Genomic DNA, 25,882 nt, shown 5'->3' with positions numbered 1-25,882 from the left:
TTAGTATTAGGACTATTTTTTTTTAACATAGTAGGAAAACATCAGGTTTGTTAAACATTAGTCTATACCTCATTCATTACATGTTCTCTCATTCTCAGCCTCTCTTCTTCCATTTCAACCATGTCATCCTCTTCATTTTTCGGATCATAAACCTTTTCTAGCTGAAATTCAAATTTAGAAAATGTTATTTTGGAGAAAGGACTGCTCATTCAAGTGATGGATTTGGAATAGTAGTTTGAGACAGATGAAAATGTGAGTTCATCATTTTTCCAAGCATGTGTATAAGTGTAAATCACTTCTTTTACCATAGTACTTAGGTAACAAGTGAGCACGTCATCATTGGTAAGGAAGAAGTTCCCGGTTAATTCATGTGGTCTGCTGAAATTCAGTGCTTTAGACACTGACCTCAGCATGCAGTCTGCATTCATGTTTGATTCAACGCAAGTTGAGTTTCCAGAGTTTCTTGAACAGGAAAGAGCAGTTCTTTGTTTTATCAGAGCATGCTGTCCACAGCATAAGCATTCAGGATATCACAAGATAAACTGAGTGCTAAGCTTAACTGTCCACTTCTTTTCTTAAACAGTGTCTTTCTGGTGAGTTCACACGTTTATTTGCTTCTCTTCAGTTTTCTAAGCAATTTAGCTTAGCTTTCTTTGTCACAGGTAAAAAGGCCCCAGATTGTGAAATGCTGGGACACACATCAAAAAAGACTGCTGTACATTTTTGTAGCACATAAAGGGATTACAACAACCAGTACGTACCATTAAAAAATAGTATTTTGAAAATTTCACTTCCACAGTAGTTCAGATTTATAATCTTGCATGTGTATGCTAAAGCACATTTACTCCCTGATTCATGAAATCTAAAAGGAATTCTAACAAATTCTAAAGCTCATTAGTGCCAGCTATAATACTGGATCTTTGCATGGGAAGCTTTTCTTTGTTACGAGAAGACAGAACCTACCAATAAAATGAAAGCCAAGGCCTTCTGTTTACTAACTGTTTCTGTAGCATCTTGCTGCCACTCTGGGAGGCAAAAAAGTACTAATATTTTTGCTTTTTAAGTGCAGCTTAAAGAAACTAAGGATTGCCTGCTTTACCAAACGTACCTGTGATCCAAACTAGCTAGATGTAAATAATGTGAAATCCCTGCTGCCACTTCTACAGTGTGCTGTCCATCATTGTACAGCAATTACATCTGATGAGGCAAATGAATTCATTTTGATTCTTTGTCAAGAAATACAACCTAAGTATTTTCAAGTGAGTGTGACCCTTTTTCTCTCTCTCTATAAGGTTTATGACTGGCACTGAATGTGCACAGCTACTCAGCTTCAAAACCTACTAGACCACATTGAGCCAAAGCAGATTTGCAGCTCTACACTGCAAATTCTACAGGTATATTGTCCAGAGGATTAATAATGAAATCTCAATTGAACTTCTGGCAGAAGACTGTATCATCTATAAATACATGTCTATTATCTGAGTCCTAAGATTGAAATACTTTATTTTTCCAGCTTTTGTATATTTTTACAATTGCGTATAAATATTAAGGGTGCTTAAGTATCAAAACAAATTGTTTTATTTGTAGTCCAAAACCTCCATATGCATTTGAAGAAAAAACAAGCATTCCTTCAAATATTTTTTTAAACAAGTGAACCTTCAGGTTGGTCTTTTTTTCTTTTTCTTTTTTTTTTTTTACCTCTTTTGTAAACAGAGCTTCCAATTCTTGCTCATCCAGGAAACGATCATTATTGACATCTAAAATAAGAAGTGTTGAAAATACGTGTTCATTATGGACAGAAAGTCTCCATGGATTAAGCATCAATGCATACATCCCACATAGATCATAAATACAGTTTAAGGAGATTCTGGTTTCATAGGCCAGCTTTTCTGTTCTGGCTTTTATCAAGAGTCAGTTGATCCGTATCACCACCTTTCACTACCTGGCTGTTAACAAGTGATTGAATAAGTCTGAAGTACTGCCCCTTGTCCTCAGCAAGATGAATTAGGTCACAAGACTGCACCCAGCGCAACTGCCAAAAAACATAGCTGAGAACAATTCGTCCTAATTTAACAACTAAATCTGTAAACAGACCCAAGAGTAACAGAAGTGAACAGAAAAATATTGTTAGCCAACAGTACAACTCCAAAATAACAAGAGAATTTTGTAAAAATCTACATAAACATGCAATGCTTTAAAAAATAGCAGTATAAAATTAGTCTTGATGACCAATGCAAATAACAGACTACTTGGTAACAATATACTTTGCATGCTACATTCAATTCTGAATAATATTATAAAACCTCTGAAATAGAAAGGGAACGGCTACTTCAAATGACTATTATTATGCAGTCTTTTTTGTTTAATTCAAAGTTTTTGATGCCCTAAGCTCCCAAGGAAAAGGTTATTTTGGCTACTGCTGTTTTGATATAACATGCATAAAATAAGTACCAAAAAATTTCAGACAATTATGTTTCACGATCTCTTTCTAGGAAGAAGAAATAAGGCTTTCTTTCTATATATTTATAAACCAAAATAAAAGACTAGACTTAATCTGTAACACTTTAATTAAATTATCATCATTGGCATTGGTCAAATTCTTTGTACCATCTAACCCTTAACAGCCCAATAATAACAGGTTCTGCTTAAGGATACTTGATTATGAAGCACTCATTAGACTGCTACGTATTTAAATAACCTCATTTAAAGCAAAATGCCTACTGAGATGCATCCTTGTCTCAGCTACTATTTCACTGTTTCTAACTGCAGACTGCTCAAAAAGCGTTGAGAAGCACTTTGGACTTAGTTTTTTTTAAGGCAGTGTTAGAAGCGTCAAGCAATTTTACCCCTTCAAACATAAGGGGTACTTCTCTGCAAAGACGTGAAGAAAGCAGGTCTTCCTCAACACACCCTTGAGGTCTTATCCTTGGTGTACAGTGTATGAGCAAAGTTATGGCTGTGGACAGACCTGTAAATACTCTTACTTCACTGAGCAACTACTTCTCGTTATTGCTGTTTCATTTTTTGAGCATTTAAACAAAATTCCATTTTCAACATGTAGGCCCCATTTGACTCCACAGTAGATGTGGATGACAGCAGATATTTTCTCCTCTTTACCTCTGGATTCACTCAACTTGCTTGAGTTCTAAGTCTTTTTCCCCGCATAATGCAAATTTGCTGAACATATCTTTTGCTGAGGACATAAAAGAAAGTCAGAGTGTTTGCTAATTAAATTAATGTTAAACAAAATCTCTTACCGTGTAATTTGAAGAATGTTTTGGGGTCAAACTCATTTGGGTCTAACCCATCTGCTTCTTCCCATACCTCTTTCAATTGATCCTTGCTTCCCTATAAATTGGTTACAAAGAAAAATATTCAGAAGATGATTAAGTGTACTTTTACATTCCTTTGCATTTTTGTATTACAGTTTCTCCAATTTCTCTGACAGGCTTTTTTTTTTTTTTTTTTAATTAGTAATGTTCAAAATATAATCATTATAATTTCCTTTAAGTCTGGTCACATACTTTTATTAGATAGAAAGGCTCAAGGAAAAAGACAAGGCAAAAAAAAGGTATATTCTGAGGAAAGGAATGCCTATAATTATCAGTCATGGATACACAGATTCATCTAGAATCAACAGCTGAAGTAAATTCAATCAGTTGCTGCTCCTACAGCAAATTGTGCTGTGATGCAGTTCCCTGCAGGAATCCCTACATTTTCAAATACCCCTCTTTTCTCTTTTCGAATTTTAGCTACTTTGTAAATAATGATTCTGACAGTAAATAGAATACAGAAATAAAGGAAGTATATGTGGTGGGTTTTCTAAAGCTCTCAGCACTACTCCTCTGCTTCTACGTCAATGAAAAGAAGCAAATCACGAGAAGAAACATAATACATCCTTCTCATTATCAACTGGAAAGGAAACCCTCCTTCCAAACGCGTAAGAATAGACTGTAGCCTTACAGGATGGTGAACTTTAGGGTGATCTCCATGTTTCTTTTTCATCTCTTCAAATTTGGATTCTTCGCGCTGCCTCTTTTCTTCATCCAATGTTTTTAAATACTCCCTCCTCTCGTGTTCTTTCATCATTTCATATTTCTTGAATTCCTCGTGGCGGGTTTTATCGTAATTCTCCAGGTCACTTGTAGCCTATAAATATAGATATTATGTACACATGAAAACACCACGTGATTATGTTAATGCATGTCATACATTACCATGTGAAAAACAATCATCCAGGTACGTGGACAAGGCTGTCCATATTGCCACTCCCTTCTTAAGCATGAAGTAAACTTGGTGGTGGTCCTCCTTCACTTGACAGCGAAAGAAAACATCTTTCCTCATTCCTTCTGTTACTTTCAAAGAACTTAGTTTGCAAAAGTTTGACTGCTTAGAAATCTTTTGCAACTACAGTTCAGTAAGAAAGCATTGAGGTATTCTTTCTCATTAGTTAACAATAAAGTACGTCCTGGGCAAAATAAGCATAGCATCAAATAGTATAAGAATTTCTAGTTTACCTTTCCATTACTAATGCAGTATTACAATGCTACTATCCAGCAGCTTATTACAGATTAAATCAACAAAACCATTTAAATGGAGAGAAAAGTGTGAGAATTTCTGACATATATAAGATTTAAAGCTGTATCATTTTCAGCTCAAGTTATTAAAAGTTATAGTCTTCTAGTGCTTTTCAAAGTAACACATTCGTACCTGATAAAGTCTTTCTGTTATCTGTAATTTTTTGATCAATTGGACCTCCTCATAAATGATTCTAACACCTCCACTACCCCCCATTACCCATTACAACAGGTCAACATCTCTGCTAATAAGAGAAGAAAAACAACGTCCAAGAGAAAGACCTGCCCTGCTGAGGATATGCTTCTCCTAACCAATGAGAATTTTCTCAGCAGCGATGCTCTCAGAAACAGCAAGAAACTTTACTATATATGTAAATATATACTGAGAGAAAAATTTTACAGAAAAATTGAGGTTAAAATTTCCAAGGGTAGAAAAATCTACAAGAAATGAACAAAGCTTAAAACAGATTTTATTTTTAAAGAGTCTTCCCATTTACTTTGAAAATATAAAATGCCTTCTCAGAAACGCAGTGTTGTCATACAACTGAGACTTACATCCTCTTTTTCCCTCTCAGGAAAATATATTTTTTCACAGCAGTTGAAAAAACCTATTCCATGCTTAGTTTAACTGTACTGTCTTAATAAACACTGACTGGAATTTAAAAAAAAAAAAGTGTCACTTGTTGATGCTATTTGGACATCAAATTCCATGCTCAATATATGCAACTTCTGATACTGATATCTTAATTCTGCTCTCCTTCAGATGTATGTATAACAGATCCCCAAATTCAAATGACTACTTTAGGGATGACTATTTATGCCAATCTGTCAGACACTTAAATCACTTTGAAATAGGTTTGGGAGGGATGTGCTTCTCTTAATACTATGTTTAATTCAAATGATTTCAGAAAGTTGTTTTTTATTCCCAAAGTTGGCCGTTACTGGCACATGAATGCAAATCCTGTAAGCATGCCATGCCAAAATGTATGGTCTCTTTAGCAACAAAGCTTTCAAGCGTGCCATGCAGACAACTGACTCTTCTCTGAAACAGAAAACTGCAACTCATTCCTTTAAAAAGAAAAGAAAAAGTATATATAAAGCATTTGCCTTTAACAGATGAAAAAATGTAATTAATGCAAATAAAATATAACCCCCAGCACTTTTTATTTAGCACTTACTGCTTTGATCAACATATCTAAGTCCTTAGGCTCAAACGTGTCAGGATTCTGATGGTTCAGGTGCTCAAACTGTTTAAGGAGAGCCTGATGGTCTATGCCAGTATCTGAAAGAAGGAGGCACAGGTACAAACATAAAACATTAAACTAAGTTTGAAAGCAAGAAAGATCAGGAATTTCAGTACTTTCACAAGGTGTTTGTGCCTTGAGTGTCTTATCTATGTTAGTACTTATAAAGCAGATTTCCCTGAAGGAGATCAGTACACTTGACAGCAATTTGCACTGTATTCCTTCTAGTGTGCCAGGTGTTGCACTGCACACAATAATTTAATATACTGAGGTTGCCTTTCAGCAAGGAAATGTACAATCAGTTGAGCTCTACAAACCAAAACATTTTATCCTTCTTTTGTTTATAAAAATGAGATGTAACTTCAGCTATTACAGCTAACAACTTGTATCTGAGAATTGTAACTCTTCTAACTTGCCTGGTATATTTTGCGAATGAAACATTCACTGTGTGTGTGATAGATAGATAGATAGATAGATAAACAGATAGATAGACGTGGCAAGATACATGGTTGAAAATGAAATCTGATAACCCGAAATTCAAATCTCATTTGTGCAAAACAAGAAACATAGGACAGCAGAGAGTCAAGTCCTTTGTCTAAAAGCTGCAAACATTTCTCCTTTCTTACAACAGGGACATCCAGTAATATCAATACAAACTGCATTAACAATAAAGTACATTTCTACAATTACAAGCTTTTCAAGTGTTCCTTTTTCTGACTGTTAATGCTAAATAATAATGTTATCTTAAGCAGCATACACTTTAGTATGTTATGGGTAACAACTGTGAACAGCTTTTACTAAATGGGCTAGTAAAAAAGACTTGATTTGCCTTAAAAAATAAATTAAAGGAAAAGATAATTCTGAACTTGTTATCCTATGGCAAACTATTACTCTCACACTCAGTGCTTTATTCATATTATCACAGAGCAGCAAACATTGTCTAGGGCACATTTATCCCTGATGAGATCATAATTTTTGCTGAAATATACACGCCTTAGTCTGTTTATGGAACGTTTTTTGGAAGTGTAGTATTAGAATATTTTAAAAACAAACAAAATAATAAAATCCCCCCAAATCTATTTATAGAGAAACAGCTCATTCAGTTTGACAGTATTTACTGGTCACATTATTGCATTATCTAAGAGCTGATCCTGGAGAAAGTCATCCAACTCCTAACATTCTTGTCCTGTACTAGTCAGTCTAGCAGGATCTTGGTACAAATGTTTAAAAACACATCTGGATCAAGACTGAATATATGAAAAACATATGTCCAAGTCTGTTGGACCTGATCCATCTGAGTGCAAATAAAGCTGGTCTTAATCAGATAAAGGACCAAGATATTAAGTTGTACCACATGGAAAATATTAGAAGAACAAACACAAGGAAATCAAACAGCTCTACCTGCTGTTACTACAGAATGCATTTTTGTACGTATCCCAAGGTGCTGCATAAGCACATAGATGCAGCTGTGCTTTGTAGATAATCTGGCCATACAATTACATGTGATGTGAAATATTCAGTGGCAGGGCCCACTATAAACTTTACAAAATTCTTCTGAATTGCATTGCATTACATTAATAGCCATCTGAATATTCTGAAAAGGTACAATGTGCTCTGGGTCTTTCCAAATATAATATCACACTTACTTACACAGTGACAGAATGTGTAAACACGCTTGATCTGTGGCGGCTGCTGGAGTGCTTGCTTGCAATATAAGCATGAGATTAGGCTCCTGGCAGCTAAAAAGCCACTTAAAAAAGAACCACAGGGTCTGATAGGTATGTGAGGCAATGCACTCACTTCCTGTGGAGGTCTGGTGTGCACTGTCCAGCTACTGGTGGACTGTACTCTCTGAACTAAAACTTTCAGAAAAAGAAAGCAAAGGATAAGAAGGTTATATTGAAGTTCTCAGCAAACTCTATATTCTTCATTCACTGTATTATGATAGCATCTAAAGCGTTCATTGGAAAGGTACTGTACTAAAAATTGCTCCTTTCCCAAATTAATCTGACTTTTTTCCTGACTCCAATAATAACCCCTAGACATATATGCATATATCTGCTTCTTTGGCCTACTTGCCACCTCTAAGACTGGCTTAATGGGATTAGGATCCTTCTTCTTGGAGGACTTTTTGATCCAATACCTATTCCAGTTAGTGGGATCCCCCCTGCAACCTGGTAATGTTTTTAATGAGCAAGAAAACAATCTGCTCAAGCAAATTCAGTACTTACATCATCTTTGTGAAAAACACCATTTTGAAAACAAGAACATGCAGTCCACTGTTATGATCTTTATCTCTGGGAAACTAATTCACTTCAAAAAGTGATACTTAAGAAGAAACTTACAGATTTTGTTCTAAGTAAAAATCTTAAAACTTCTTCAGTAAAAAGTAAAAAGAGATAGTATGTGTTATTTCCCAGCTAAGTATACATCAAACAGATTATTTAGGAACATGCATACTCAATTCATTTTAAAAAACTATATAAGTTTCAGTGATTTAATTAATAATTAAAAAATGCTATGGATAAGTTTTTGCACCCTAAATGTTCCTCTTTACTCAGGACCTTCAAATTGCCTTCAGGCAATAAAAAAAAAAGAAAAATCATCAAAAAATAAGAAAAATCATCTTCTGAATTTGATACAAATCTTTATATCAAACATTTGATATAAATCTGTAAAACACGCCTCTTCCTACCAGTAAAAACTTAAAAAGAAAAAATGAAAACATAATGTCAAATGACTATTAATTAAAAAAAACCTACCTGAAATACATGGAACATAGTCTTGTATTCTAAAACAATCAAAATATGGCTATTTCTCAGTGAGTTATTTGTAAATTGATGCACTACAAAAATACCCAAAAAAGATGAGAAAGGATTAGATGTATCTGAAAAATCCACTGCCCAAATCAAGTTTAGCTATTTATAAAATACAGATGGCTTTTATTTTCTCCTCAATTTCCTATAAAGATACATATTTGTTGTCCATAGTCTAGATCGAAAAGGACACTCTTACTTTCAAATAACAGTTATTACTATTGACATCAAAGACAGCGTAACTTCGATTTTGTCTAGCTTGTACTGGACAGGTGCCCAGTTCACCTTCTTAGATTTTGTATTCTTACCTTGAACAGAATCCATTTTGGCTTTAATTAACATTCTTAATCTTGCCACCTCTTGTCGCTTGAGTTCATCCAGTCGTGTTCTCACGTGGTGGCTTACTAAGTCAAGCTCTCTGCTTAGTTTTCCACTCTGTCAAAAAACAAAACTGATCTATAAAAACATAAAAGAAAGCAGCCTTTACTATTCCCATTGTATATGAGCTGCAAGACAGCAGACCAATTCTAGCTTTTCTCATAATGTAGCCCATACGTACAAGGATCTCAAAAGTCTTTCAATGAACATATTAAAAACACTTTAGGCCTATGGTTATAGACACAGAGCAGAATCCAGAAAGGTTTAGAAACTCTCTCCAGAAACATTTGTTCCTTTTAAAGAGCACAAGCTTGACCTTGCAGCAGAAATACCTTCTGAGGTTCAGAAATAATAAATTTCTTGATCAAACATTCTCAAACTAATTCAAAAGAGCTGCTAGCTGAACGCACAGTGCTTTTTCTTCAGCCACTGATGACAGCTGTAACACTTGAGAGAAGACACAAGCAAGGCAACAGCCATTAATATGCACTGCACGAATATTTATCAGGCTCTGGTAATTCGTAGTAATCTGCAAGAGTAACCCTAGTTATAGCACAGAAGAAAGCGGAATCAAAAGCTGCCAATGGCAACATGAGGGATTAAAAGAAATGCAAAAGGCAGGATTTCCTCTCTGGCGCTTTAGGCTGTTTCCTGCCTGTCTCGTGCAAAATTTCTAGCTCATAAAAGGAGAACGTGGAACAGCTACCATACAGAGCCACTGGAGTACAAAGACAAAAACACAATGAGGTTTTGGGAGCGTGCGCTATTTGGACTGGTACTCAAGAAAGGACAGCAGCAGAGAATGCCAGAAGTCTATCTTAAACCTGCTTCAGCACACTGACGTTGCTTCCAGCACAGCTTCTCAATTTCCTCAGACTAGAAAACGTTCCTTTCTTGTAATTCCCTTCCATGACTTCATATCAACAAATGATGCACCATCTTCACTTCAGAAGGCATATAAACCTCTGTTTGAAACAGTGCTCCAAATCACCCAGCAGGAAAAACTGAGTGAGAACTAGGCTTGCAGCTTTTTTGTGGTACATCAGGATGTATCTACCTGTGCTGAACCTCAAACAGCCTTTTAAATCGATGGGCAGAAGTCAGAAACCATGCATTTGAGTACTTTTTATTATTATTATTCTACGGGATATTCTTTAATTAACAGAAAACTTGCTGTTCCTTTACTAAAGACAAAGCTCAGAAAGTGATAAATACCTAGGTAAACAGAAAACGTGTCTCACAAAATACAAGAGGGATCTGGAGATTTAAAATATATATATATAACGTCCATCTTGCAGGGTTCATTATGATAGACTTAATTAGCCTCAATTAATATATTCAACTTACCTTTATTTCTTCTATGTCAGCAGTCTGGAGCTTCTCCCTGAAATGCTTATCTGTTTCCAAGACATCAATTACTTGTCTGAGATATTCATCATAATAGAGCCCTGTATCCTTCAAAAAAGAATGTTAACTTTAGAATAGAATATACTGCCAAACAATACATTTCATGTAAATACTATCATATAACTGAAATCCAATTCTCCGCAATACAAGCATTACAGCTCTTTTATATATTTTCTACTTTTGTGATCTGCATCTTTGTCTTGTAGGAACCTAGAAATAATTTGTTTCAGCAACAGATGACAAAGAGGAGAAAGGCATTGAGGAAACTATGTTGTATGCAAGCATCTATCACGTTAGCATAGTGGGGCTTTCAAACAGTGCAATTCATTAATTATAAGAATTTAAGAGTGGTTCAGAATACTGCTGTTCTTTTCTTCCAGATGCAAAAGAATGTTGAGACTATTTGCTGCATTTCCTAGAAAACCTCCTTTAAAGGCAGCCACCTCCAATCTGCCAGAAGCAACAGCCAGAAGTTTTACTTGGCTTTAATCAGCATATCTTTCAAAAAAAGAAGCTGATAGCCTGTTTGGGAAACATTTAAAAGCAAAGATAAAATTACTGAAACTGCACTAGTTCATCTGCACTGAGGACAGATAAACCAGAGCTACACCCAGGACTTAGCCTACTAGATCAGCTAAGGTTCCTGTGGCATATGCTACGCTCTGATTTTTCCTATGTTAGTGTGGTGCAAATTAAACACTCTCCAAAAGACCAATCCAGAGCAAATACAACTGTGCTAGACAGAATAATTCCATTCCGGAAAGAAAGAAAGTCAGCTTCAACAAAAGAATTTATTTGGCTTTCATAGCACAACATCGCTGTTCAGCTATTAAAAGCTGATATTGGAGATTTGTTTCTTGACAAAAACAGTTGGCACTTCGGGAAATTTGAGATCTCAAACTCATCTTTATTTGATGTGCTTGTAGCACTCACAAACACAGTATGTCTGCTGTTGAAAAAAATTCCTTTTTCTGAAATGTACTTGAATTCTTCTAATCAAATATTTTCCTTTTCGATTGGAAGCAATGAACTGGAAACACTGAATGGAATTTCCTAAGCCACCACTCAGTCAGTCACTTCAAAGAAGTCCTGCGAAAAAATAAACAGTTCTTTCCACTGTATGCTGGGGAATTCAATTCAGTTTGCTATCTCACCTTCAGCAGATCAGAGAAGTGACAAGAAAATAGAACAAATATAAATGGAACCCCACCCCAGCAGAAAGTAGCATGTTTGATAATCCCAGCTGATATTCCTTTCTTCCCTGAATACAGCTCCGGTAAAAGACATCTAAATTTCAGGATAGGAGCTTTCTATGGCTGGACTACTAATAATTAAAACAAACTACTTATCTCACTGAAGATTTATTTCATTACACTTACTGGATTTTCTATCTTCTCTCCTTCCACGTGACCTTCTCCTTTGACTTTTGTCTTATCTATGTCTATAGGTACAGCTTCCAAAGCCACTAGGAGACATGGTATCAGCAAAATACATTGTTGGGGCAGGAGAGATCGCCGCTTCATCTGAAATGAGATCAAGTCACAAAAATTATCAAGAATGTTGTTATCAGACTGTTTGATTAGAATTATTTGATGTTCCTATATGACACCTGGAATAACCTACTTTCCATGTGTTCTGCTATTATCAGGGAACACTATAACTCAAAGAATTAAATATAGCATTAATTTTTAAAGGCTTTTATGACACAAGCAGATTAGCTGACCGTTGTGCACACAGCAATGTTGCATTGCAAATAGGAAGAGGTGTTCATGTACTTGTTTAGGATGGCCAAGTCTTGGATAAATAATACCAGAGTTTCTACTCTGAATTGTCTTTGCTGAAGTAACTGGCAAATTCTTACAGATAATCACGGGCACAGAATCAGATCCTAGTGTAGTAATGCTTACAGTTCTTAGGCTTCAGCAGTGAAGCAAGTGCTTAATCTGGAGCCAAGATCCTCTCCAAATTTTATTTGCAAGACAAAATATTTTATAAGCCAAATTGTCTGTTTCATGTTGACTGAGACTCCCAAAAGAAGCATTTGATTGAAAACAGATTCATTCATTCAAAATCTATTAAGATAAAATACTTTAACAGTGTGAGTTCAGGCAGAAAAGTAAATGTGGTAATGCAGCATCTAACTGTAAGTCTTTCTCTGAAGACAATTCATCCAGTAGTGTGAAAGTGCAGTCTTTGGCTATGCTACAAAAAACACATTCAGAGCATCAGATTCAACATCAGCACTACTGTCAGTTCCCCATTAGAAACTCAGACTGACTTTGCCATTCATTTAAAACAAACAAAACCCAAACTAACAACAGCAAAAATAAAAAGCCCTCAAACTCTGTCATCCTGAACTGTGCTAGAGCTATCTGCTGGGTTTGTATCTATTAGTGGAACAGCTCATTAGCATGGGTAATATTAGAAAATTAACATATATTATGTAGGAGATCAGCTCCTTTAGCAGGCAGACAACCATTAACCTCCCATTACTTATTGTTACCTGTCTTGCACAGCCAAGGTCATCTAATCTTGTCCTCTTTTCTCCAAAAGTAGATGGCCATGCCTGGTGTTAAAGACACTCTCTGAACGCTGCTGCCTGTTTATTTATTTGTAAGGTGTTGATTCATTTCCAAAGCAGACTGAGGTGCATTTATGAGTAAGTCAGATTTTGCATTTTACTTGCCTTTTCAGATGAAAAAGTAAGGCAAACACTTGGTATCTGTCAACCTGGTGCATTTGAAAAATAACTAGGAGAAACCTGAACCTTTGAAAGTTTCTGGTTGAATAACCAGGACAATAACTTCTCTAAACACAAAGTATTATAGTAAAAAAAACAAAACAAAACCCACAAACCATAACAAAAAACACAACAAAACAAAACAAAAAGCTGAAATTCTGTAGGGTAGTAATGGGGCACGTAGGCAAGAGAAGGGACCTGAGATGGGCAGCTGGAGCTGTATCATCCTCAACTACCCTGCAGTAGTCACAAAGCTTGTCTATCAAAAGCTGTAATCAAACTGATTGCCACTGTATCTTCTAGCTTTCAGTGGGATTTCTGCTCACAGGTAATTTAGGCTCCTTTGAAAGTACCAGCCTCTGTAATTATGTGCTGTTATACACAATGGGAAAGACTGGACAATACCACAGAATGTTTTTACATCTATTTGATGCAATACACGGCTCAAAAACAAAAAAACAACAAAAAAAGACTATCTAGTGCCCATGAGACAGTTTTGTTTCAGGTTGTCCACAGGGATGGCTTTATCATCAGCATTTTGATAAAATAGGCCAAAAATATTCCACAAGTACTACAAAGAATCAGAAGCAGAGAAGATCTAAATGGGTAACAAGATGTTGCAGCTGACTTTGCAGAGTACTATGTTAAAGTCAGGATTTCCAGTAGCATTTTGAGGAACTCACCTGGTTATACAACCTGTGCTATAACAAGTAAGCTGGAAATACATGATTAAACAAAAAAATAAGTACTAAGTAAAGCCAGAGTTACTGTATTTAGTTTTCCAGTAATCCAAGACAATAGTCATGAAAACTATCTCTCTAAGAGCAGATGTCTAAGATGTGTCAACCTTTAGACAGTCACAGTGACAGCCCAAAGTGACAGTCAGAACTGAGTCACGTGCTCTACTCTGATACGTTTTAGGAGAGACAAGTCAGTCCCACTGTGAAGCCTGACATTAATCAGCTGCAACAGACAACTCAGCATGATTTGCAAATTCAGCAATCAGAGGGAAGTGACGAGGGGCAGGTTGAGAAGAAAAGAGGCATTTTGGGTTTTGTTCCTCTTAACACTTTACCATTAAGAGTTCAACTCATCTTCAGCATGCTACCCTGAGCAGTTTCTGACTCTTGGGAAACCCATTTAGAGATGACCATCCCTCCCAGGCATTTTACCATGACTAGGAGCCACCAAGCCAATCAGCAGTCTCAGTGCTGCAGAAGAGAAGCAATGTCAATTTGGTCACTGTCATGAGTGATACATAATGCACAGTATATATCCTCTTGCCCTGTCATGGGTGCCTTGCTCTAGCCTATTATTAACTACTATTTTCCTCCTGCTATTTAATAATTTAATGGAAACATAAATTTTGCCCAGCTGACTTTAATAATCCAGTGGTTACTTTGTAAACAATATGTGAATCACAGAATCACAGAATCACCCGGGTTGGAAGGGACCTCAAGGATCATGTAGTTCCAACCCCCCTGCCTAGCAGGGCCACCAAACATACACATTCAGATCAGGTTGCCCAGGACCCCGTCCAACCTGGCCTTGAACACGTCCAAGGACGGGGCATCCACAACCTCCCTGGGCAGCCCGTTCCAGGGCCTAACCACTCTCCTTGTAAAGAACTTCCCCCTAACATCCAACCTAAATCTTCCCTCCTTCAACTTGGATCCATGAACAGAGCTAACGTTACAATTTTCACCCAATTTTCATCTGGAAACCAAGCAGTTCTAGAGAAAAACACGCAGCTCACCTAGATGGAAAGGTATTGCAACTCTAGACTGCTCTTATCAAAACTAAGCAAACTTAAATTTCCAAATTAGCTAAGCACCACAATGCTAGGGAGATAAATATTCATACTTTATAAAGAGAACTACTCATAAAGTAACCCTCTAGGGGTGATAAATACTGTACTTCATAAACAAAGCCAATATTTTGGGGAGGAAAACAAAAAATCAGAACTTCTCCAAGCAGAAAGCATATTAAAAAAATCAACAAACTCTTAGTGAGAGGTACAAGAATGAGGTAGCAGAAAACAGAGCTACCCATGTACTTGTCTGGACAGAAAAACAGAATTGGAAAAGAAAAAAAGAAGTAGGCTGTCTGCCAGCAACCTTGATCTTGATCCCAATAAACATAATCAGAAATTCCTATCAGCTTCAGTGGAACAGAATCAGGCACTGGAATTACAAAGAGCTAAGGCCTTTGAAAGATATGTACAAAATGCAGCTTCTAAAGCTTGCAACACGAGCACAAGCAGTTCAGTATGGCATTAGTGCACCTATTTTACACAGCTTCAGACGTACTTCTCATTCACTTAATAACCATTGTCCAGAAAACAGCACAGATTCAGCTGATGTCTCCATCACCTTAGCAAAACAACAATTATTTTTTAGATCAGTAGTGTCTGTGTCAAATTTTCAAAGGCTGAGATGGGTGAACTCATACAGTGATATCAGTGCACAGTGCCTGCAGATGATACGAAGCAGAACAGCACAGTGCTGTAAAGCGCTGTTACACTGCATGTCTGTACCTGCCAAACCAACGTGTGCTGTGATGGGTAACGTCATCATGAACACACACTTGCAGAATACAAAAATAAGCTGACCTACTCACACATTTGATGCACTCGTGTTCTGTCTGATATGCAAATAATTAAACCTATGTGAGCAACAGTGCACACACAGGATGATAGCAATACTCTCAATAGTCATGTCTGTACCACGACTTCCTATTTTAATGCTGTACGTGGGAGATAACAACACTCTTCACAGGAAGTGCTGCCTTAAAAAACAGAAACAAAATGGGTGATACAATAGATCTCATGATCCTCATCTTTCTAAGAATATACTAAACTCACTACTAGAATGGGAATATTACAAGTAGATACATGAAACATATAAAGCACTCCCTCAGAACTTTCAGCTAGCTCTCTCAACAATATACCTTGCCTTACAATTTTGCAGTTTAAATAGTGTTCAATTTCACATATTTTTTCCACCTCTTTAAAAATGATTTGAAAAGATAAATGTTGATTGGCTCACCAATTCATTAATAAAATACTTAAAATGTGTGAAATAGACATAAACAGATTATTATTCTGTCACATTTTTTGTTCAGAAACACCTGACATAACAGTACCTTCGTGTGCTTTCAGGAAGACTTGATGCATGACTGCTGTAAGTTATCATACCTTAACCACAGACAGAAGTTAATGAACCTAAAGGTAATGCATCTGCTTCACAGCGTCTGTCTGTAAGTTAAATGGGTATTAGCACTGCTAAAATATGGCAACAACTTGGAGCAACAAGTGCAAAAGTCCCTTTCAGCTGACAAGGCTGTGCTAAAACACTAGATTTCATAAAGACATGCAGAAAACAAGGTGGGAACTGAAATAGCTAAAATCTGCACTGCTTTTTGCTGTACAAGTTATCTTCCAAATCACAAAAACATCTGCATAGCTTTCTTCTTGTATGAGATTTAAGCACTTTAATTAATACATAAGCACTCTTTTCCATCACTCCTCTTGCAGTAAATGTCCCTCCCACACAAGACAGAAGAGTTTTCCTTTCATTATTTTTTATGATTCATATGTTCAGTTTTTCTCTATCCATCACTAGCAATTCCCAGCAGGTTTCAATCTGCAGTGCTTTCCTCATCTTTTACTAGAGTATACCCCCTTTAGTTTGCTCTGCATAAGAACATGCTCTCATTTTTTGAAGCGTTTACTTAATAAGACTGCACATAAATACAGCTTTACTTCATATTACTGAAGTACATAAAGATGGCAGAATCCTTTCTTCTCACCAGTTCAGCTGTTTTATTAAATGAGTCACCCAAATGACGGGAGATGCTATATGGGAATGAAAATACAAATGTTCCAGTTTGAAAGAAGGAAATACTATTTACAAGGCAACTATATCCAGAAGCAATGATGGTAGAGAAGCAAAAACACATACATACATACACACAAATACACAGCCTGCAACATTAATAGTCCATTATTTTAAAACCCGTGTGCACACAAATGCACGCACATTGTTTGTATGATACTTGCCTCTAAGGAACTACAAACATTGTTTTAGAAAAACACTATCAGTTTCTATGCAGCTATCTTGCAAACTGAAGAATGCTGAAATATCGGTCTTGTTTTCAAAAGGAACCTGCTTGATTTTATCACTTCTTACCAGGAAAGCTGGCTCAGAAGATTTATGAAACTAACATGCAAGCAAAAACTTACATTGAATTCAGTGATAAAACTCTTACACACTTCAAACGCAAAGTAAAGCAAAACAAAATAAATCTACTATCAATACAGCTTCCTGTACTACAACGAAATACACAGAACAAAATGCACCAGCAAACGTGGAGTCTCACTGATCCAAATCCATTTTGTATAAATGAGGACAGCAATTCTGCCACTTCTGGCATAAAAACCAACCTAATTTCCAGTATGCTACCACCTGCAACACAGGTATTGCATGGAAAAGTTTGCTTTTACTCTCACCTCAAGTAAAAATCCTTTCAAGAAGTCTATGGGATCACCCACTAGTACATGTTTTGCTCTAGACAACAAGAAATTATCTTATTAAACACTTCATCAGGACTTCAGTAGCCTTTTTCCTCTTTGGAGAGGAAACAGTATATAGCCAACAGTAAGGAGTAAGTTTAGAACTAACAGGCTGGTAATGAGCGGCATCCCCCAGGGGTCTGTCTTGGGACCGGTGCTCTTTAACACCTTTATCAATGACATCAATGATGGAATCGAGTGCACCCTCAGCAAGTTTGCTGATGACACCAAGCTGAGTGGTGTGGTTGATAGGATAGAAGGAAGGGATGTCATTCAGAGGGTCGACAGGCTGGAAAGGTGGGCCTGGGTGAACCCGATGAGGTTTGCACTCAAGTGCAGAGGTTTGCACTCAAGTGCAGAGTTTTGCACTTGGGCCGGAGGAATCCCAGGCATCCATACAGACTGGAAGGAGCGGTCCTTGAGAGCAGCCCTGCAGAGAGGGACCTGGGGGTCCTGATGGATGAAAAGCTTAACATGAGCCAGCAGTGTGCCCTCGCATCTCAGAAAGCAAATGGGATCCTGGGTTCCATCAGAAGAGGGGTGGCCAGCAAGGACAGGGAGGTGATTGTCCCCCTCTACTCTGCTCTTGTGAGGCCCCATCTGGAGTACTGCATCCAAGTTTGGAGCCCCCAGTACGAGAAAGACAGGGAGCTGTTGGAGAGGGTCCAGAGGAAGGGCCACGAAGATGATCAGGAGACTGGAGCACCTCCCCTATGAAGACAGGCTGAGGGAGCTGGGCTTGTTCAGCCTGGAGAAAAGAAGGCTGTGGGGTGACCTCATTGCAGCCTTTCAGTACCAAAAGGGAGCCTACAAACAGGAGGGGAGTCAACTCTTTGAAAGGGTTGATAACTGCAGGACAAGGGGAAATGGTTTTAAGTTGAGGGAGGGAAGATTCAGGTTGGATGTTAGGGGAAAATTCTTTACAGAGAGAGTGGTGAGGTGCTGGAACAGGCTGCCCATAGAGGCTGTGGATGCCCCTTCCCTGAAGGTGTTCGAGGCCAGGTTGGATGGGGCCCTGGGCAGCCTGGTCTGGTATTAAATGGGGAGGTTGGTGGCCCTGCATGTGGCAGGGGGTTGGAGATTCATGATCCTTGAGGTCCCTTCCAACCCTGGCCATTCTGTGATTCTGTGATAACATGGAGCCAGATGTAAAAATATTCAACCACTTAATGATAGCTGCCATCATTTTCTAATTCACTTGGATTTCTACACATTTAGGAATCCAAATGTCAAAGCCAAAAATTTCACTCTTGTTTTATAAAGAACACAAAGTATCAGAAATGTAATAACAAAAATGGACTACACGTTTCCTGAATTACCTATGATGAAGACATATTTACAAGTGTAAAAGTGTTCTAACAATTTTATTTCATTTTTCCAACTGTCAAAGCATGCATATAAGAATCATAACTACTCCTGTTGAAAACTAACATGACTTTTGCCCCTAATTTCATTTGATCTGTCTTAAATACTCAGCAGTGTTTTAAGCTACAGGTAAGAATATCCCTATGCAGAAGGCATCTGTCTGTCTGTTAGGTATCTTACAGGAGCTTCCCAGGATCTCTGCTGCTTGCTGAGCAAACGAATAGGGAAGGACTTTATTAAACAAACACCACTGCTGCACAGGAGTTCATATCAAGGCAACATTGATACAGGCTTTCAACTTATTAGTTAAGGATTTTATCTTTCTTTTGTAAAGCATGCTTGTTTAGTCAGTATATCACTAGAAGTATGGGTCAATATTTTCACACTTCCGACATTTGAGTTGATACTAAAATATTCTACATTTTTTATTATCACTAAGAACTACCATTCTTCCCTTTCACAAATCCAATTTAAATCATGTATGCATCACACGGGGGCAGCTTTAGACATAAAACTTTTAACTTGGCTTAATATGCTTCAAAAGTTTAGGTTTAGCACTATTGCCATCACTATGCAGCCAAGATGCGACAAGTCACCCTTATTCTCATTCAGCAATAATCGTTTCACAGAATCATAAGGGTTGGAAGGCACCCTTTGTTGTTGTTGTTGCTTAGTTTGTATTTCCTTGAGGGTTTTTTTCTCAACATAATTTCACATACCAAAATAATCAGTTGCCAACCTCTATTACAGCATCAAGGCAGAAGCAAATTCACACCTGATGCCTACGGAAGATGCCTTTGCCTACAATTGCTAATAGAAGTTTGAAGAAGACCAATGGGCAATATTAACTGATGGATAGCGTTGTGTCACGTCCATCTGTCCACCCATTTTTTATGTTGATTAACTTGGTTAGAAGTGAATGAGATCTACATAGTTCTACTACAAAACAATTTTTTTTTCAATAGACTTATCACTTCTTACATATAGTTATCTTTTTAAATTATAAAATAAAGTATTCCCACTGTCCAAAAGATTATAGCAGCACATAAAAGGGAAAATAGAGAATCACAGTTAGGAGTTACTGTATTTAATCAGATTTATAGTTTCAGTCCATGGCAGATCTTGTGCTGTGACTACAAGATCAGTGTGCAGCAACTGATAGTAAGAGATATAAGTGGATCTTAAGCATTCACACAAACATGAGTGTTTCTCAAAATCTTTCCTGAGCTTTAAGCAGAGGTCTGTAAAAGTTATAATTAAAGGTGCTTTCAAATAAATGTTGAGTGTCTTTTCATAGAGTCATGAAAAGGCTTAGACTGGAACGGGTCTTAAAAATCATTGAGCTCCAACCCCGTGCTGTCAGCAGAGTTGCCACCCACCAACAGATCAGGCTGTCCAGGGCTGCACCCAGCCCCATCTTGAGCACCTCCAGGGATGGGGCACCCACAGCTTCTTTGGGCAGCTGTACCAGGACCTCACAGCCCTCTGAGTAAAGAACCTCCTACCCAGACTGAGGAGTAGAAAGCCTTCCTGTGCTCACCAGGTTAGGTGAGAGAGACAGGCACTGCAGAGTCTGGGTAGAAGTGTTTCTATACTGAGTCACCTATGGGATTTTTGTTCAGCGTGTGAGAAAAGTAGATGCCAAACAACACGCAGCAACTCTCCAGGCTAAGCTCAGCGCCATGATGCACTCCTGCTGCCCTAGTTTTGGTGCGGTGATGGTCTGATCTTAGAAATATCGGGCTTTATTTCTCTACAGCAAACACAACTCAGACAACAGAAGGTATTTCTCGCGTTCCTCTTTATCAACACGATTCCACACTATCTGAATTATTTTTGAGCTAGCACTACAGAATCTTACTAAGTTCTTCCAGTAGTACTGTTAGCAGGTACAACGTCAAGCATTTCTAGCGAGACCATCCCCGTCCGTGGCACGAAGCAGCCGTTTTCCCGAGGTTGTGCAATGCCGCCCATCGAGGCGCGCCGCTGCCAGGTGTGCCTCAACTCCCCCCGCTGCTTTGAAGAGCGCCGCTCGCACGCCCACCCGCGGGGCTGCCGGCGCGTTACTTCCTGAGGACCAACACCTCCCCCCTCCCCGCCGCTGCTTCAGCCCCGGAGGCGTCGCAGGGCCCCTGCCTCAGCGCGCCGTTCCGCCGCGTTACCGTTATTTTTAACCTGACAGGAGTGGCGGCCGTTAACCGCCCGCCGCGGAGGGCGCCCCCCCCCCGGCCCGGCTCGGCCCCGCGCGGCTCTCCTGACAGGAGCTGCCCCGCGGCCCGGCCTCCGCTCCGCGCCTCCCGCCCGCCGCAGGCCCGCCAGCGAAAGGGCGATGTTACCTTGCGTCCCGGTGGCGTGAGAGGAGCCGCTGCCTCTCAGATGGAAACCGCGCGTGGAAGTGAGGAGAGGGAATAGCTCCCGGGGGTCCCGCCGAGGACCTGCGCGTCACGATGCGGCAGCCCGGTGGCGTTCCGGCGGCCCGGGCTCTCGTTTCCATGGGGACAGATCCCGCCCCCGGGAGCGCAGCGATTGGTCAGCCCTGACCCTCTCCCGGGCGTCGCGGAGGGCTCTGGTTGGGCGGCACCGCGCGCGGCGGCGTGATAGCGCGGAAGGCGGGACGCCACTCTGAGCGCTGAGGTACGTGGCGGTCGCCGTGAGGCGGGGCCGCGCGCTCCTGGCGTCAGCGGGAGGCGGGCTCGCGCTGCGCGGGAGGCGCTGTAGCTGTTAGGCCTGGGGGTTCGTGCGCTGTGTGGGAGCCGGGCGGCGGGAGGAGGCTGTCGCGGGTGGGCGCTCTGTGAGGGAGCGCTGTGCCGTCCAGCCGCGGGCGGAGCGTGTGTAGGAGAAGCTATTTTTAGAGAGTAGTTAGCGGCTGAAATTTCTGGAATAAACCTTCATCTTAGTTGTGTCAACAGAGTGTTTTACTTCTTTGAGCCTGCAGCTTGTTTTTGAGCAGAGGCATTGCGTACGAATTCTTGGAGAACTCGTATTGCTGTGCAGTGCGTTCCTGCTCTGCTGGCTTACAGAGTATCTGAAAGTCACTTCTGACGAATTTGTTGCAGCACTTAATGCAGATAAGAAAAATACAGGGATTTGTGTGGTCCCGGCGAGGTACTTGTGCTGCCATCAGGTTTTCAGTGCTTGCTTACAGTGGGCATTGAAATTCCAGAGTGGTTTTGGAAATCATAGCTTCTGGTTTGAGCGTGTGGGAGAAAAATGGGAAAGTAAACTGTAATAATGGCATCTGTGGTAGCAGACAGCTGTTAAAGCAGTAGGGCTGGTGCTGCTCAGGCCTCCCCTCTCCTAAGGAAATACTGTTTGTTACTACTCAGTCTTTTTCCACAGCATTTTTTGCTTCTGAAACAGGTCTGTTGGCCAGCCAGCATTCTTTGTTAGCTTGTAGATGACTTTTGAGACGTGGAAGTGCTGGAATTCACTGAGCGTGAATTCATGTGAGCACTCAGCAATTGCAAGTGGCTTATTGCAATAGCCAGAGTAACTTCATTGATGGAGCAGCTGAAGCAAGCATGCAGTGATACTTTTAGTTGAAAGCATGCCAAAAATATGCGCAAGAAGAACCTGCAAGATGGCAGCTCTGTGTTCTCTGTGGTTTACCAGAGCGTTGCACAAGGAGAGCTGGTTGGGACCACTCCTTTGGACTTGTCACAGACTTTTCAAATATGACTTGTTCTTGGCAGGGGGACTTGTCCTGACTGCGTGGCTGGAACCTAGTGCCAGCACCTACAGGCTGTTAGGAGCGGTTCCTGCTGTATGCTCACGCAGGAAAGGGCTGGTGTTCTGGCTCATGTTTCTCTACAAGTGACTTTAGCCTGCTGGGAATGCAATCATCCTTGCCTTTGCAGCTTGGTTTAGTGTTAGAGCACGGCTAGGCTTTCATGATGTGGCTACATGAGCGCAATTTACCCCTCTGCTTGCTTTGAAGATTAAGAGAAAGAAGTCTGTGCATCTTTTTCCCAGCAAGTGTGCCAGTCTAAGGAGCTCCCACCAAGTCTCCCTCCAGCCAACCTCACGGTGCTCTGCCACGCTGTTTTGTGTTTGAGTAGATGTTTGCAGGACTGCAAGATAAATCAGTTTGTTGCTGAGTGTTTAAAACATATGCTGCTTTTTTTTTTCTGCCTCTGCTGGGAGCAGTAAAGAAGGAAATTAAGGGAGAGAGATGGAACCAATATTGGCATCAAAGGCAAAGCTTTATGGAAGTGTGCCCTTGATCTGATGGTAGTAGAGGACATCCAGCACAATTTTCTCTTGTGTTGCTCTATGCTGAGCTGATCTGGAGTTCTTGAGATTAAAATATCTGTGGGCAACTTACACAAACAGCTTTTAAACCATCAGGGTGCCCAGGCAGTGTTCCTATTGCTACTGACCTGATCAGTTTGTGAGATGCCCTGGAATACAGGCAAATGCATCTTGGTGTATGCTGACAGATTAAAATACGCTCACTTTAATGCATTGTCCAAGCATGTTATATTATGTGCTCCTGTTTTATTTCTATTTCCTGCTTTCTTCTATTATGACTTACAAGATAGTGATAAATATTACAATAGATACTTCTTTTTCCAGATATTGCTTTTCCCCCCCACGCTTAATTCCTGTATTTCTGTGGGGGATTTTTGGGTCCCTTTAGCTCAGATCTCTACTGACTCTGTTCCCTTAGCTTCTAAAGCTGTTTGGTTTAGAATATGCTTTTTAGATTCTTAACTGTTATTTCAGTTTCAACATGCAGGAAGTTGCAAGGTTTGAGAACTGCTTAGGATTTCAGTATTGCAAAGGAGGCAGTTAATTTAATCTGATATTGAGAAACATTTTCTTAAATGTAGCATGGCAGAGTAGGAAGACTGTTGTAGGCTATCATTGCTATGTTTATCTGCATTATGTTAAAGTAAATGGGTAGAATATGAAGAGGGTTCCTGGATACTAGTGTGCTTATTTATTATTTTATTTAATAGAAGGTTATTGATATTTAGACTTGTATCAGCAGAGCAGAGAATTAGGTAGTCACATATCTCTGATGTGAGAGCCCTAAGTTCTCACTCCTAAGACTTTCTCTTCTGTGTCTCTGCTCTGTGAAATGTAGAGACAGATGCTTCTTTTGCCATTAACAGTGGCAAATATTATTTCTTCAAAGTGGATAGAAAGGCCAACTGCTTCTGTTAGCTTCTGTTTTAACCACAGCCAGCTGGTAATACCAAAGCTGTCTTAAGCAAGTGTTGATGCTACTTAATTTCACCACACAGTCTGTGTGCTGGAAGCAACAGTAGTGACAGTAGCCATGTTATAGGCATAGAGTGCTTTTTTCAGTTGAGTTAGGAAAACACAACTAGAAATGAAGGGGAGAAAACAAACTTATTTTCCGTGCTTCTCTGACCACAGTAATGATGTTATTGAAATAGTCATGCTTAGCTAGCTCAGCATGTGGTTTTCTGTGATGTGTACAAGTACCTGCCAGCCACTGAAGTGAGGCTGCTGAGTTAATTTTCTGTTTCTCAACAGCAATGAATTTAATACATATAAGCACAGACTTGACATGGAAATGAAACAGTAATGGTAAATTTAAGAATGTTGTGGTTAAATGCCTAATTTGTCCAGTGTAGGGAGGCTGTGGATTTCACATGAAAATGGCAGGCAAGAATACAATCAATCTGCTGCTGAGACTCTGCTGTGCCTCTTATTTGCTTGAGCAGGCACTGATTTCAGAAAAGTTGTGTGAGGTTTCTGTTAGTTTAGTGTATGGGCAAAACATTTTCTTTTTCTTTTGTACTTAGGCCTGGAATTTTTCCCCAGTTTGAATAAGTACAGCTCACATCTTCCCTGGTAAATACTATGCAGGTTTATCTGTGTATGTAAATAGTTGGAAATGCTTTATCTTTACTAATTTGTCAGTTAGGGTCATATTCTGACTTTCTGGACACTGTTCTATACAAGAGTTATATATTGGGTTGGCTCCTGTTGTTACAAGGTTAGACTTCCAACAAAATTACTTCCTTACATTTAAGCCATGGTACGAATTTCCTCAGTAAAAGGTAAGCCTTATTTTAGCAGAGTTCCTAAATGAAAACTCAGTGAGCTTCAGGCTGTAACCAGTGCTTCACAAATCAAAATGAGCTGGTTTTTATATATAATTTCTTAATCTGCCTTTCCCTTAGGCAGGGAGGAATATTTGCCTCAAAATGTGCCAGATCTTTTGTTGTTGCACCATATGTTGGTATTCTCACTCTAGTAGATAGTATGTGGATCTCATTTATTATTTACAGTATAACCGAGATGAATTTACTGACAAATCTTTCTATTCTAGAACTGCAGTTGCTTTGTGTATTAATTTTGGCTACTACAAGCCAAATAAAATGTAGAACATAAGACTTTGGAGAGGGCAACTCAAAAGCAGCGACTTAGAGTTGAAAATTGCTGTCACTTTTAAGGAGATCTTCCAGCCTGGGTTGAAGGGGTATTTCTAAGTTGTTGCCTTTTAAGAAAAGCCCCTCCATCATGACAACTGTTCTGAAACACATTTTAAGATCTCTGCTCTCCGTAGTAGAAAAAAAAGCAAGCAACAGGTCTTGTAGTTCTAGAAATAAATAACCAACAGCTGAAAGTTGTTATCGTATCTATCTTCTCTCAGGTCCTATGCTGTTGTAAGCCTTGCTGCTGCTTGGTATCGAGAAGATTTCCATCACTGATTTTACTGCTTCAGGGTTGTGTTCATGCTTTCTCTGACCAGCTGGTAAGTACTGTAACTTTGTTTTCTGCACATACTACAGCTACTTCATTTC

The 25,882-nt window shown here is 39.2% G+C and overlaps 2 protein-coding genes across 2 annotated transcripts in view; one reads left to right on the top strand and one right to left on the bottom strand.

The window, feature by feature from the left end:
* The window catches only part of NUCB2 (nucleobindin 2), a 29,484-nt gene extending 7,886 nt beyond the window's left edge, over nt 1–21,598 (bottom strand). Inside the window, exons 1-9 of the mRNA XM_052693873.1 lie at nt 21,437–21,598; nt 11,802–11,945; nt 10,363–10,470; nt 8,946–9,072; nt 5,756–5,859; nt 3,964–4,149; nt 3,258–3,348; nt 1,699–1,757; nt 69–161 (exon numbers count right to left, since the gene is read on the bottom strand). Of these exons, the coding sequence (XP_052549833.1) occupies nt 69–161; nt 1,699–1,757; nt 3,258–3,348; nt 3,964–4,149; nt 5,756–5,859; nt 8,946–9,072; nt 10,363–10,470; nt 11,802–11,945 (912 nt within the window). The 5' untranslated portion in view covers nt 21,437–21,598. The remainder of the gene's footprint in view (nt 1–68; nt 162–1,698; nt 1,758–3,257; nt 3,349–3,963; nt 4,150–5,755; nt 5,860–8,945; nt 9,073–10,362; nt 10,471–11,801; nt 11,946–21,436) is intronic.
* Nucleotides 21,599–25,737: 4,139 nt separating this feature from the next.
* The window catches only part of PIK3C2A (phosphatidylinositol-4-phosphate 3-kinase catalytic subunit type 2 alpha), a 61,287-nt gene continuing 61,142 nt past the window's right edge, over nt 25,738–25,882 (top strand). Inside the window, exon 1 of the mRNA XM_052694727.1 lies at nt 25,738–25,833. The gene's annotated coding sequence lies outside the window, so the exon portion shown is untranslated. The remainder of the gene's footprint in view (nt 25,834–25,882) is intronic.

The sequence above is a fragment of the Tympanuchus pallidicinctus genome, unplaced genomic scaffold (genome assembly GCF_026119805.1).
Source record: "Tympanuchus pallidicinctus isolate F22 unplaced genomic scaffold, pur_lepc_1.0 scaffold3, whole genome shotgun sequence".
In the NCBI taxonomy this organism is placed as follows: domain Eukaryota; kingdom Metazoa; phylum Chordata; class Aves; order Galliformes; family Phasianidae; genus Tympanuchus; species Tympanuchus pallidicinctus.
Note: the sequence above shows the minus strand (reverse complement) of the source record. Positions and strands in the feature narration are given on the sequence as shown.